This window comes from Carcharhinus amblyrhynchos, chromosome 8 (genome assembly GCF_965287045.1).
Source record: "Carcharhinus amblyrhynchos chromosome 8, sCarAmb.v2.hapA, whole genome shotgun sequence".
Taxonomy (NCBI): domain Eukaryota; kingdom Metazoa; phylum Chordata; class Chondrichthyes; order Carcharhiniformes; family Carcharhinidae; genus Carcharhinus; species Carcharhinus amblyrhynchos.
The window spans coordinates 98,929,389-98,942,632 of NC_137331.1; the positions used below are offsets into that span (position 1 = coordinate 98,929,389).

Below are 13,244 nucleotides of genomic sequence, written 5' to 3' on the forward strand. Positions count from 1 at the left end.
GTGGATCAAAAACGGTCTAATTCTGCCTTGAATATGTTTAATGACCTAGCCCCTTGTGTTCTGCAATTGCAAAGATTAACGATCCTCTGAGAAAAGAAATTCCTCTTCATCTCCATCTTAAATGGGAAATCTTTTATTCTGAAACTTTGCCCCCCACTTACAGATTCCTCCACAAAGAAAAAACTTCTTTCAGCACCTGCTCTTTCATGTCCCCTCTGCATGTTTTAATAAGATCTGCTCTCATTCTCCTAAACTCTGAGCAGTATAGCCAAGCCTGCTCAACCTTTCCTGATAAGACAATCCCTTTATGCAGGAATCAACCTTTGATGAACTGCTTCCAGTGAAAGTATATGTTTCCTTAAGTAAGGAGACCAAAACTTGGTCTCGGGCTCTGTACAATTGTAAAATTGCTGGAGAGTTAGTTAGCTCAGTGGCTGAGTGGCTAGTTCGTGTGACACCAACAGCGTGGGCTCAATTCCCGTACAAGCTGAGGTTACTCACAAAGGTCCACTTTCTCAACCTTGCCCCTTGCCTGAAGTGTGGTGATCTCCAACTCAAATCACCACCAGTCAGCTCTCCCTTTGAAGCTATGGTCACTTGGGACAATGGCGACTTTACTGTACAATTGCAATTTGACTTCACTACTTTATACTTCATCCCTTTGCAAAAAGGGTCATCACTGCATTTTTCCTTCCTAATTAATTTGTCACATCTGTGTGCCAGCTTTTTACTTTATTTACTAGTGTCACAAGTAGGCTTACACTGATGCTGCAATGAAGTTGAGGGGGTTGAGCTATGAGGAGAGGCTGAATAAACTGGGCTTGTACTCGTTAGAGTTTAGAAGAATGAGGGGAGATCTCATTGAGACGTATAAGATGATGAATGGGATGGATAGGATAGAGGTGGAAAGACTCTTCCCGCTCAAAAAAGACAGTAGGACTAGGGGGCACAGCCTCAAGATAAAGGGGGGGCGGTTTAGAACGGAGTTGAGGAGGAACTTCTTCACTCAAAGGGTAGTGAATCTCTGGAATTCTCTGCCCGTTGAAGTGGTGGAGGCTGCCTCGCTAAATATTTTTAAGACGTGGGTTGATGGGTTTTTGATAGGAGAGGGGATTAAGGGTTATGGGGAGAGGGCGGGAAAGTGTGACTGAGCAGCGACAGATCAGCCATGATCTTATTGAATGGCGGGGCAGGCTCGAAGGGCTGGATGGCCTACTCCTGCTCCTATTTCTTATGTTCTTATGTTCTTAAGTTACTGTGAAAAATCCCCTAGTCATCACACTCCAATGCCTCTTCAGGTACACTGGGGGTGAATTTTATTCAATCTACCAAATTTTTGCCCACTCACTTAACCTATCTATATCTCTTGTGTCCTACTCACAACTTGCTTCCTTTGTGCTACCAGCAGATTTGTCCACATACTGTCAATCCCTTCACCCAAGTAACCAATATAGATCAAAAATAGCACGGATCACTGTGGCACTCCATTAGTTACCGTTTGCGAACCTGAAAATGATTCATTTAATAAACAGAATCACAGCCCAGTAATAGCATTCAGTAACCTGCAGGCGTACCCAAGTAATGCACAACTTTCACTATTTTTTGATTCTTTCTCTCTTTCTGTTCCCCGAAACTGGCCATTCTCTGTGCATCAATTGAGACTATTTATTTAGCAAGAGGATGGAGTATAAAGTAGTGAAATCATATTACAACTGTACAGTAAAGTCGCCGTTGTCCCAAGTGACCATAGCTTCAAAGGGGAGAGCTGACTGGTGGTGATTTAACTTGAAGATCACCACACCTCAGGCAAGGGGCAAGGTTGAGAAGGTGGACCTTTGTGAATAACCTCAGCATGTACAGGAATTGAACCCATGCTGTTGGTGTCACACAAACTAGCCATTCAGCCACTGAGCTAACCGACTGTCCAGCAATTTTACAATTGTACAGAGCCCGAGACCGAGTTTTAGTCTCCTTACTTAAGGAAACATATACTTTCACAAGGAGGCTTACATTAACATTGCAATAAAGTTACTGTGAAAATCCCTGAGTCGCCACACTCCAGCGCTTGTTCAGATACACTGAGGGAGAATTTAGCATGGCCAATTCACCCAGCCAGCATGTCTTTCGGGGTGTGGGAGAAAACTAGAGCACCCGGAGGAAACCTGCACAGACATGGAGAGAATGTGCAGACTGCACACAATGACCCGGGAGTCAAACCAAGTTCAATAGCGCTTTGAGGCAGCATGTATTTGAAGGTAATTCAGCAAGCGGACATATTACACATGAGTTATATTCAATTCTGGTGTAACACCCACAAATTTAAATGTCAAATGCAACTGATACTGATTAGGGATCTGCTGAATTAACAGATCTCAATCAGGACAGTGATGGCAATGTTAAAACTAGCCTGGGTTATGAAGGGGAGAAATCATCCAGAGTTCGTCCAGGTTAACACAGTCTTGGGTTTGGCTGTGATGTCCCCATTGGATATTCTTTCTGCAGTCAATATTGAGGTTTACACTTGGAGGCAGAGCTGCTTACAAATCATGCCCATGAGCTGTATCCAGAATTGTTGAGGAAAGGGAGTGGAAAATATGAATGGGATTTTATGGTCTCGCTCATCCTGAAACCGTAAAATCCCACCCAAGGTCAATGGACCTTTCCATGGCTCCGCCCCTCAACTGCTTTGATTTCCTGTGGCAGGCAGGATGGCAAAATTCCAACCAATGTTGTCAGCAAGTGCAAGAAAAGATTAACTTATTTCTTTGGAATTTGTAAGTAAGATTAATAAAGAACTTCCATTTCAAAAGAGAGGAAGAACTTATATATGTGTGTATAGAGCATCTTACACAATGTCCCAAAGCATTTTACAAGCAATGAGGTACTTTTGAAATGCAGTCACTGTTATAATGTAGAACAAGGAGCAGCCAATTTGCACTCAGCAAGTTACCACTGTTGAATAAATGGCATTGTGTTCAGTAAGATTTAGATACTGACTGAGTGGGACATAGGAGAGGAGTGGGGTCTTTACATTTACCTGAGAGTGTAGAAAAAGGTTGAGAGCTTCAAGTTTTTAGGTGTCCAGATCACAAACAACTTGTCCTGGTTCCCCCAATCAGACACTATTGTTAAGAAAGTCCACCAATGCCTCTACTTTCTAAGGAAATTTGGCACATCACAATGATGTTAGAGAGGAAATTCCAGGATTTTGACCCAGTGACCGCAAAGGAATGGCGATATGTTTCCAGGGTGGTGAGTGGCTTGGAGGCGAACTTGCAGGTGGCATTCCCATGCATCTACTGCCTTTGTCCTTCTAGATGGAAGTGGTCATGGAAGGTGCTGCCTAAGGATCTTTGGTGAATTGATGCAGTGCATCTTGTAGATAGAATCCATAGAATTGCTACAGTGCAGAAGGAGGCCATTCAGCCCATCGGGTTTGCACTGACCAGAATCCCACCCAGGCCCTATCCTCATAACCCCACATATTTACCGTTTTAATCCCTAAGGGGCAATTTAGTATGACCAATCCACCTAACCTGCACATCTTTGGACTGTGGGAGGAAAGCAAATCATCTGGAGGAAACCCAAGCAGACATGGGGGAGAACGTACACAGCTCACACAGTCAGCCAAGGCTGGAGTTGAACTCAGGTCCCTGACGCTGTGAGGCAGCAATGCTAACCACTGTGCTACCATGCCCCTATACCACTGTGCCACCCGCGATAGTGCACACTGCTGCTACTGAGTGTCAGTGGTGGAAGGAGTGGATGTTTGTAGATGTGGTGCCAATCAATCACCTACCAACCAACACAAGAACAGATTCTCCCCTGTTGCCATCAGACTTTTGAATGCTCCTATCATACATTAAGTTAATCTTTCTCTTCGCCATGTCAGTAACTGTAACACTATATTCTGCATCCTCTCCTTTCCTCCTCTCCTATATACTCTATGAATGGTATATTTTGTCTGATATAGCTGGCAGTACTTTTCACTGTATCCCAATACATGTGACAATAATAATTCATAGTGAATCATCAAATCCTACAGTGCAGAAGGAGGTCATTTGAGTCTGCGCTGAGCACATTCCCACCCAGGCCCTATCCCGATAACCCCATGCATTTACCCTAGCTAATCCCCCTGACACTAAGGAGTAATTTATCATAGCCAATTCACCTAGCCTGCATATCTTTGGAGGGTGGGAGGAAACCGAGGCACCTGGAGGAAACACATGCAGGCACATGGACAATGTGCAAACTCCACACAGACAGTGACCCAAGCCAGGAATCGAACCTGAGTCCTTGGTCCACTGTGCCACCATGCCAAAATCAATTCAATTCAATCAAAAGACTTTACTTTATACCATATCAAATCCTTGGTATACTGTTACTGCAATATGTCTGACCCCTAGACTCCAATAAACCATCTCCTGCATAAAATCCAGACAGAACAAACAACTGCAGTGAATTTGGACCATGACAAAGTGGTTAAGAACTTAAGATTCTCAAAATAGAATTTGAAGTGGGAAGGTTTTTTTTGATTAGTGAGCATTTAGGAGACTCTACACAATCCACTTAAGAATTGTTTAGTTTCAAGCCACAGAACCTACGTCAGACAACCCTTGTGCGTCCTTATGAGACGCTGGATGCACTTCACTGGTTTCTAACTATGTTTAGCTTGACTAACCTATTGATTTTATATAAGGGAAGAAAGCTGGGTAAGTTTGGTGCCTGCTTCATAGGACAAGCAGGAGAAGCAATGGGACACAGAGGAACGATCATAGTTGTCCTCCAATCCATCTGCATTGCAGCAGCTGTGATTTCTGGTAAGGCAGCATTAAATACTTTCTGATATGGAGGAGAAATAGTGGGAGTTTTCTCTTTGTAATCACTGAGGACAGGTCCCCCGATTGCTCACTTATAAATTTAACTTTCTTGAGTGGTATGTAGCCATATAGGCCAGGTAGGTTCCAAAATTTGATCCTGTTCTATGCAGATTTGACTTATCTTGCAATACTACAGTTGGTCTTCATACTCCTGAACTAAGAGAAGGAAAGGTTAATCAGAGATCTGACTCCTGTCCATTATTCGGTGAGTCCCTTTGGACAACGCTCACAAGTGTCAGTTAGGACAAAATCAGACTCAACTCCGAAGACTTTACATGTAATAGATTGGTAACACTCACAGATGTGAAGAATAGCCACTTGGTGGGTAAGTTCACAGTTGAAAATAAGCAATGGCATTAGGGCTGTGAGTGACACTGTGAGTGTCCTTTTGATCATTCAGAACTATATCTGAATCCACTTATGACTATTAAAACCTCTCAGGGTCACCCTAAGACTTTCTTGAGAAATGTGCTTGGGCAGTCCATACCCAATCTCAATTAAGTGTAATGTTACAGCCCAAAATCTGCCTTAACTCAGCACCAAATTGCAAACCTTATTCGAAAAGGCCGGGAGTGGCGACTGCACAAAAGGGAAAAGTCATATTGGTGGGAGGTGCTTTCCTAGAGGGACCATTAGTCAGGAGAAGGGACTTGTGAAACAGAAATCTGGTATTTGCTAACAGCATGTGACTACTTGGGAAACCTGTACTGCAGCACTTATTAGCAAGCCAGAGATTTCACAAGGACTATTTGTTTAGCTTCTGCTCAACCAAAGAAAACTGCATTAGCCAGTGAAAGGATCTGATAAGAGGCCATTGATCTGAAAAATTAAATCTGTCTCCACATTTCTATCTGACTTGCTGAGTGTTTCCAACATTTTCTGTTTATGTAATAAGTGATAACTATGTTAAATTCTTCTTTTTCTTATACTCTCAGTTCTTCCAAATCTTTGTCCTTGATAATGTCATTAACAGTCGCATTGTTGTCTCAAACTGAATCAAAAGTTAGGGAATCAGTGGTGCACTGCTTGATCCAAAGCACAGATTCCTACTCTACGTTTTCCCTGTTATCAAAGTTCACTTTCTTCCACCTCTGCAAAACTTCCCATTCTGCATCAAAAGCCTTGTTTCTGCTTTCACCTCCTTAAGACTTGTCTCTTCTAATAACTTCTTTGCTGGCCCCCAAATTGACACGCATTCAAATAGCTGCCAGGCCCATCCTCACAAGTTTTAAGTTCTGCATTCCTACTGCTCACACCACCAAAATGCTCACCCTAATTTCAATTCTTTCCATGGCTCTGTTTGTTCAATCTGGAGGTGTTAGCCATAGCTCAGTTGGTATCACTCCTCTGGCTGAATGGTGAAGGTTTTTTTGGCTTCAAGTCCTACTGCAGGACTTGAGTATAAAAGTCTAAAATCTAGGCTGACCAGTTCTTTTTTGAGGGAGTGCTGCACTGTCGGAGGTACAGGCCATTGTTCTGGATACTGTCTGCCCTCCCAGATAAAGGTAAAAAATTTCATGGCATTATTTTGAAAAAGAACACGGGAGTTATCCCTGGAGTCTGTACTAATATTCATTCTGCATTTCACATTGTGAAAAATAAATATCTGGGGTCATTGTCACATTGCTGTTTGTGGGAGTTTGCTGTGTACAAATTGGTTGCCATGTTTCCTACATTACAACAGTGACTACACTTCAAAAGTCCTTCTCTGGCTGTAAAGCACTTTGGGACATCCTGCAGGTTATGATAGGTGCTGTATATACACACGCAAGTCTTTATTTAAAGAAAGCTTCACCTGCAACTATTCTCCTCTCTGTTAACTCAGATTACCATTTTTCTCTGCTTCTTTCAGTTTTCTCACTTTCCTCATTCAATCTCACTCCAGCTTTTTCCTCTGAGATTTCCACTCCAAGTTCTCCTTCACATTCCGCCATGCTTTCAAAGCCCTCCTCTTCAATCATCCCTTCAATTTACCATGCAAGCTCCTGCCATTTTCCTCCTGCTAGTGTCTATTGTGTCTCTTCTTTTGAGCTTTTTAAACCAGTGCTAACAACAGTGTTCCAAAAATTTAACTTGAGATATATCCGTGAAAGTATTTTTATATTAAGAATGGGTATAATTGGTATGGTGACACAGTGGTTAGCACTGCTGTCTCACAGGGCCAGGGATACAAATTTAATTGCCAGCTTCGGTCACTGTCTGTGCAGGGTCTGCACATTCTCCCCATGACTGTGTGGGTTTTCCCCAGGCGCTCCGGTTTGCTCCCACAGTCAGAAAGACGTGCTGGTTAGGTGCATTGGCAATGCTAAATTTTCCCTCATCCAAACAGGTGCCGGAATGTGGCGACTAGGAGGTTTTTACAGTAACTTCATTCCAGTGTTAACGCAAGCCTACTTGTGACACTAATAAATGAAAAGGTAGTGTAGATTGTTCATTCAGAGAATGTAGGTTCAAATTCTGTCACGTGGCAGTGGGTAAATTTGAAGTCAGCTTAGATATTAATAAAAGTGAGCATGACATTTTTCGTTAAAAAAATCCCAACCAGTGCATGAATATGTTTTTGGGAAGGAATCTGAACACCCTTACCTCATCCAACCAAAATAGTACTCTGAGTGCTTCACCAATGTGGCTGACTCTTCCCTGATGTGGCCTAGCAAGTCACTCAGTTATAACAAAACTCTCCCAGTAATTCGAGGGAAAGACCCGCTTAAACCTTCTGACAGCAAGCAAGGATGGGCAATATATTGTGGCCTTGCCAGTGATAGTCTCATCCCATGAATAAATTAGTTAAAAATATATAAATAGGTACCATATTTCAACATTTATTCTGTATAATGTGTGGCGCAGTGAATACAGGCATTTATTGCCAGGTTTACCTCAATATAAACCAATATGTTTCAAGAAGGTTCTCTTTTGAGTTGATTCTTTAATGTGCTGAATTGTAGAACAACAGCTGGAGTCCCAGCAGCTGACCGCATGTGAGCTGAAGAGAGCAGCCTCCCAGAAAATCAGCACATACATTCCCCAGTGTACCCAGGATGGCGGATACAGGTAGGAAAACCCATCCAGCTTCCTGGGTTTCTTTTGAGCATATGAACTGGTATAGGGATAGATCCGGCAAGGGGATTTGTAAGCTGGGTTTGATTTGATTTGATTTATTATTGTCACATGTATTAGCATACAGTGAAAAGTATTCTTTTTTTCATGCTATACGGACAAAGCATACCATTCATAGAGAAAGAAGGGAGGGAACGCAGAATCTTGTGTTACAGTCATAGCTATGGTGTAGAGAAAGATCAACTTGATGCAAAGTAGGTCCATTCAAAAGTGTGATGGCAGCAGGGAAGAAGTTGTTTTTAGTCAGTTGGTATGTGACCTCAGACTTCTGCATCTTTTGCCTGATGGAAGAAGGTGGAAGAGAGTATGTCTGGTCTGCGTGGGGTCTTTAATTATGCTGGCTGCTTTTTTGAGGCAGTGGGTAGCATAGTCTGTGCTGGTTTGAGTGATGGACTGGGCTTCATTCACGACCCCTTGTAGTCTCCTGCGATCTTGGACAGAGCAGGAGCCATACCAAGTGAGTTTGATTCAGTTTAGTTCAAACTCTGTCAGGACTCAAGACTGGTGCAGCACTCTGAGTGTGGTGGTGGGAGGGGGGCGAGTAGAGGGAGGGATTTGTATCACTGATTTCTTTTAATATAAACCCATTGTGATAATGATAATAATAGAGGAGGATATAGGGGCCATTAAAGCTGTTCTCGGTGCAACCATTCACTCTATTAACTTGACGCTGCTGACATCAAACTGTAACTGCTTTGCCATATGAAATCATAGTACCTTAACTTTGATTCTGTAATCTTCAACACATTTGGTGAAGAACCAGCCATTAACAACCTTTTGGGGAGGAAAGTTGAAGATTTTCACTGACACTTACTTGAAGTGCTTCCGAACATCAACCCCTGAATGGCCTAGCTTCAATGTTATAGTTACGCACCTTATTCTGAGATAGTTTCTTTCCATGTACTCTATCAAATCCTTTATTCAACTCGGTAATACCATTCCTTAATCTTCGATACTTGCGGGAATATACATCTACTCCAAACTGTGAGACATCCCCCTCCCGATGTAGAAACTCACATACCTAGATCGAAGATCTAAGAAATCAGGTGTAGATGTCCATGAGTTGGATTCAAGAGACCTCAAGTTTTCCAGGTATTAAATAAGCATCTGGAAAACAAATCCTCCTCAAGTTGGGCCTGTGCTTCTACAGCACATCCTGTAATCTATGCTGTGGTCCGGGGAAACTCTGTGCTGAAGCCATCTGTTCACATCCGTTATCCCGTGGCCACTACAACATGTGAATGTTTGTCTGTCCTTGTTTAATAACGTGCTCCTTTGATGCAGGAATGTGCAGTGCACGAAGGATGGACAAACCTGCTGGTGTGTCAACAATAAAGGTGATATGGTGTCAAGTATCAATGGAACCACCTCAGTAACTGCCTGTGAGTATATGAGAGCACCTAAAATAATCGCTATTCAATAATAGCCACTCTCAGCTTCTTCCTGAGACATAACTTTTTAATTTGTTTTTATTTCTAGCTACCCCAATTATTTTAGCTGTGCTCCACACCCCTTGATATTTGAACATTTTGGCAGGGATTAACTTTTTGATTATCTTCATATTCTTGAGCAGAGGTTTTAAAACTTAACTGTTTGGAGACGCCTCCTGGAGAAAAACTTGTACAATTTGATTATTTTAATCCTGTATTGACACACTGCTCTCTGGAATCAATTTGAACCAGGCTGTTCACAATCTAAGTCTTTGGGCTTAGCTGACAAAGCCAAAAATTATGAGTTTGGCCAGCTTCCTGACTCCTTTCCCAATGTTGGCCATTTTGAGGTAGCTAAAAAGATCCACACATTTAAATTTCAGCCTGGAATTCACTCCAAGGCACCCATTACTCTATATAAAAAGCAAGTAAGCCTCTCTATTAGATTTCAACCTGTAAGTCACTCCTTGAAGACCGTTATTTAATGCACTGTAACTCATGCCAACACAAGACGGCCACTGATATGGTGTACCACAGGAATCAGTGCTGGGTCCTCTGCTATTTGTGATTTTTATCAATGATTTGGAAGAGGGGGCTCAAGGGTTGGTTAGTAAATTTGCTGATGACACCAAGATTGGGGGAGTAGTGGATGAGGTGGAGGGCTCTTGCAGGCTGCAAAGAGACATTGATAGGGTGCAGAGCTGTGTCGAAAAGTGGCAGATGGAGTTTAACTGTGATAAGTGTGAGGTGACTCATTTTGGTAGGACAAACTTGAATGTGGATTACAGGGTCAATGGCAGGGTACTGAGGAATATGGAGGAACAGAGAGATCTTGGAGTTCATATCTACAGATCTCTGAAGGTCGCCACTCAAGTAGATAGGGCCGTGAAGAAGGCTTATAGTGTGTTGACGTATATTAACAGGGGGTTTGAGTTTAAGAGTCATGGGGTTATGCTGCAACTATACAGGACCTTGGTGAGACCACATTTGGAATATTGTGTGCAGTTCTGGTCACCTCACTATGAGAAGGATGTGGAGAGAGTGCAGAGGAGATTTACCAGGATGTTGCCTAGTTTGGAGGGTAGCTCTCATGAGGAAAGGTTGAGGGAGCTGGAGCTTTTTTCTTTAGAGTGGAGGAGGATGAGAGGTGACTTAATAGAAGTTTATAAGATGATGAGGGGGATAGATAGAGTGGATGTTCAGAGACTATTTCCTTGGGTGGATGTATCTGTTACTAGGGGCATAACTATAAGGTTCAGGGTGGGAGATATAGAAGGGATGTCCAAGGTAGATTCTTTTCACAGAGAGTGGTTGGGATGTGGAATAGACTGCCTGCTATGATAGTGGAGTCGGACACTTTAGGAACTTTCAAGCAGTTATTGGATAGGCACATGGTACACACCAGAATGATAGGGAGTGGGATAGCTTGATCTTGGGCTCGGACATAGCTCGGCACAACATCGAGGGTCGAAGGGCCTGTACTGTGCTGTACTGTTCTATGTTCTATGTTTTATGATACCCATCAACACATGCACACTGGTCCACACATGTGCAGAAAACCAATTACGATACTCAGTCCAACCTGCCAGTATTGGTCGGACTATCCACATATTGTTCCAAAAGGCCTTCCTGGGCACATTTAACAAATTTCTTGCCATCCAGACCCTTAGCCCTAGGGGATTTCCAGTCAATATAAGGAAAATTAAAGTCTCCCACAACAACAATCACATTATTTCTACATCTATCCAGAATCTGCTTTCATATCCAATCCTCAACTTCCCATGGGCTATTGAGAGGCCTATTATTCACCCATCATAGTGATTGCTCCCTTCCTGTTTCTGAGTTCTATCCACTGTGTTTCATTACATGATTCTTCCAAGGTGTCCTCCCTCTGTACAGCTGTAATATGTTCCCTAACCGGTATTGCAAATCCCCCACCTCTTTTACCTTTCCCTCTATCTCATCTGAAACATTTATATCCTGGAGTATTTAGCTGCCAGTCCTGTCCCTCTTTTAACCAAAGTTTCCATTATCACAAACACATCCAAGTTCCACGCTAGAATCAAGTCTCTAAGTTCATCTGTCTTCCTGTTATACTTCTTGCATTGTAGCAGATGCACTCCAGACTTCTGGGCCCAATGAGTTCGACCTCGCCCAGCCTGCTCTTCCTCTTAGCTAGCCTGGCCTTGGTACCACGCTCATCCCCAGTGTCTACACTTGCTGACCTATTGTTCTGATTCCCATCCCCCCACCACATTAGTTTAAACCCAACCAAACCACACTAGCAAACCTCCCAGCCAGGATATTGGTGCCCCTCCAGTTCAGCTGTAACCTGTCTTTTCTGTACTGGCCCCATTTTCACTGGAAGATATCCTAATGATCCAAAATTCTGAAACCCTCCTTCCTGCACCAGTTCTTTAGCCCTGTGTTCAGCTGCATTATCTCCCTGTTCCTTGCTTCACTGATGTGGGTATGCCGGCGTTGGACTGGCGTAAACACAGTAAAAAGTCTGACAACACCAGGTTTTAGTCCAACCTATTTATTTGATAATATACTCACAAGCTTTCGAGGGACACCCTCTTCGTCAGGTGAATGGAGAGTTCTGGCCTCAGACAGAGCATATAAAGCACAGACAGTTTAGAGATTACTCAAACTGTCTGTGCTTTATATGCTCTGTCTGAGGCCAGAACTCTCCATTCACCTGACGAAGAGGGTGTCCCTCGAAAGCTTGTGAGTATATTATCAAATAAATAGGTTGGACTAAAACCTGGTGTTGTCAGACTTTTTACCTTGCTTCACTAACATGTGGCATGGGGAATAATCCTGAGATTACTACCCTAGAGGTCCTGCTTTTCAATCTCCTACCTAAATTGCCATTGCAGGATCTTGCTACTCTTTCTGTGTCATTTGTGTCAACGTGGACAATGACATGTGTCTGGTTTCCTTCCTGTTTTAGGGTGCTTTGCACTCGCTCAGAGACACCAAGGACCCTGGCACCAAGGGAGGCAAATTACCATCATGGGGTCCCTTTCGCAGCCACAGAAGTGCCTATCTGTGCCTCTCACTATAGAATCCCCTACCACTATTGCTTTACTACACTTTGTATCCCCCCTCTATGCAGCAAGGCAGATCTTGGTGCCTTCACTCTGACTACTGCTGTTGCTGTCCCCTGATGCAACTTCCCCCTCATCAGTATCCAAAACAGCATAGTTGTTAGATAGGGGGACAGCTATAGGGGGCACTGACTGCCTATCTCATCCGGCAGTCACCCATCTATCTTCCTGCACCTTGGGTGTGACTACAGAGGGCTGTAGCAATTTATACAGGCTATTGGTTAGGCAGCGTTTCAAATATTCTGTGCAGTTTTAGTCTCCTTATTTAAAAAAAGGATGTAAATGCATCAGTGGCAGTATATAGAGGAAGTTTACAATACTGGAATGAGCGGATTGTTTTACGAGGATCGATTGGACAGGTTGGGCTTGTTTCCATTGGAGGTTAGAAGAGTAAGGGTTGACTTGATTGACGGATGTAAGATCTGAACAGCCTTGACAAGGTGGATGTGGAAAGGATGTTTTCCTTTTAGGTGAGTCCAGAACAAGGGAGCATTGTTTTAAAATTAGTTTCTCTTATAGAGATAAGGAGGATTTTTTTCTCTCAGAGGGTTGTGCAATTTTGGAACTCATTGCCTCAGAAGGCAGTGGAAGCAGGATCACTAAATATTTTTAAGGCAGAGGGAGATAGATTCTTGTTAGACAAGGGAATCAAAGGTTACCGGGAGTAGATGGGAATGTAGAACTCAAAATACAAAGAGACCAGC

General features: G+C 43.0%; 1 protein-coding gene across 1 annotated transcript in view; it reads left to right on the forward strand.

Annotated features, from left to right (window-relative positions):
- The window catches only part of tg (thyroglobulin), a 364,697-nt gene that overhangs the window by 12,580 nt on the left and 338,873 nt on the right, over positions 1-13,244 (forward strand). The window contains exons 2-3 of the mRNA XM_080193545.1: positions 7,826-7,931; positions 9,282-9,379. Of these exons, the coding sequence (XP_080049671.1) occupies positions 7,826-7,931; positions 9,282-9,379 (204 nt within the window). The remainder of the gene's footprint in view (positions 1-7,825; positions 7,932-9,281; positions 9,380-13,244) is intronic.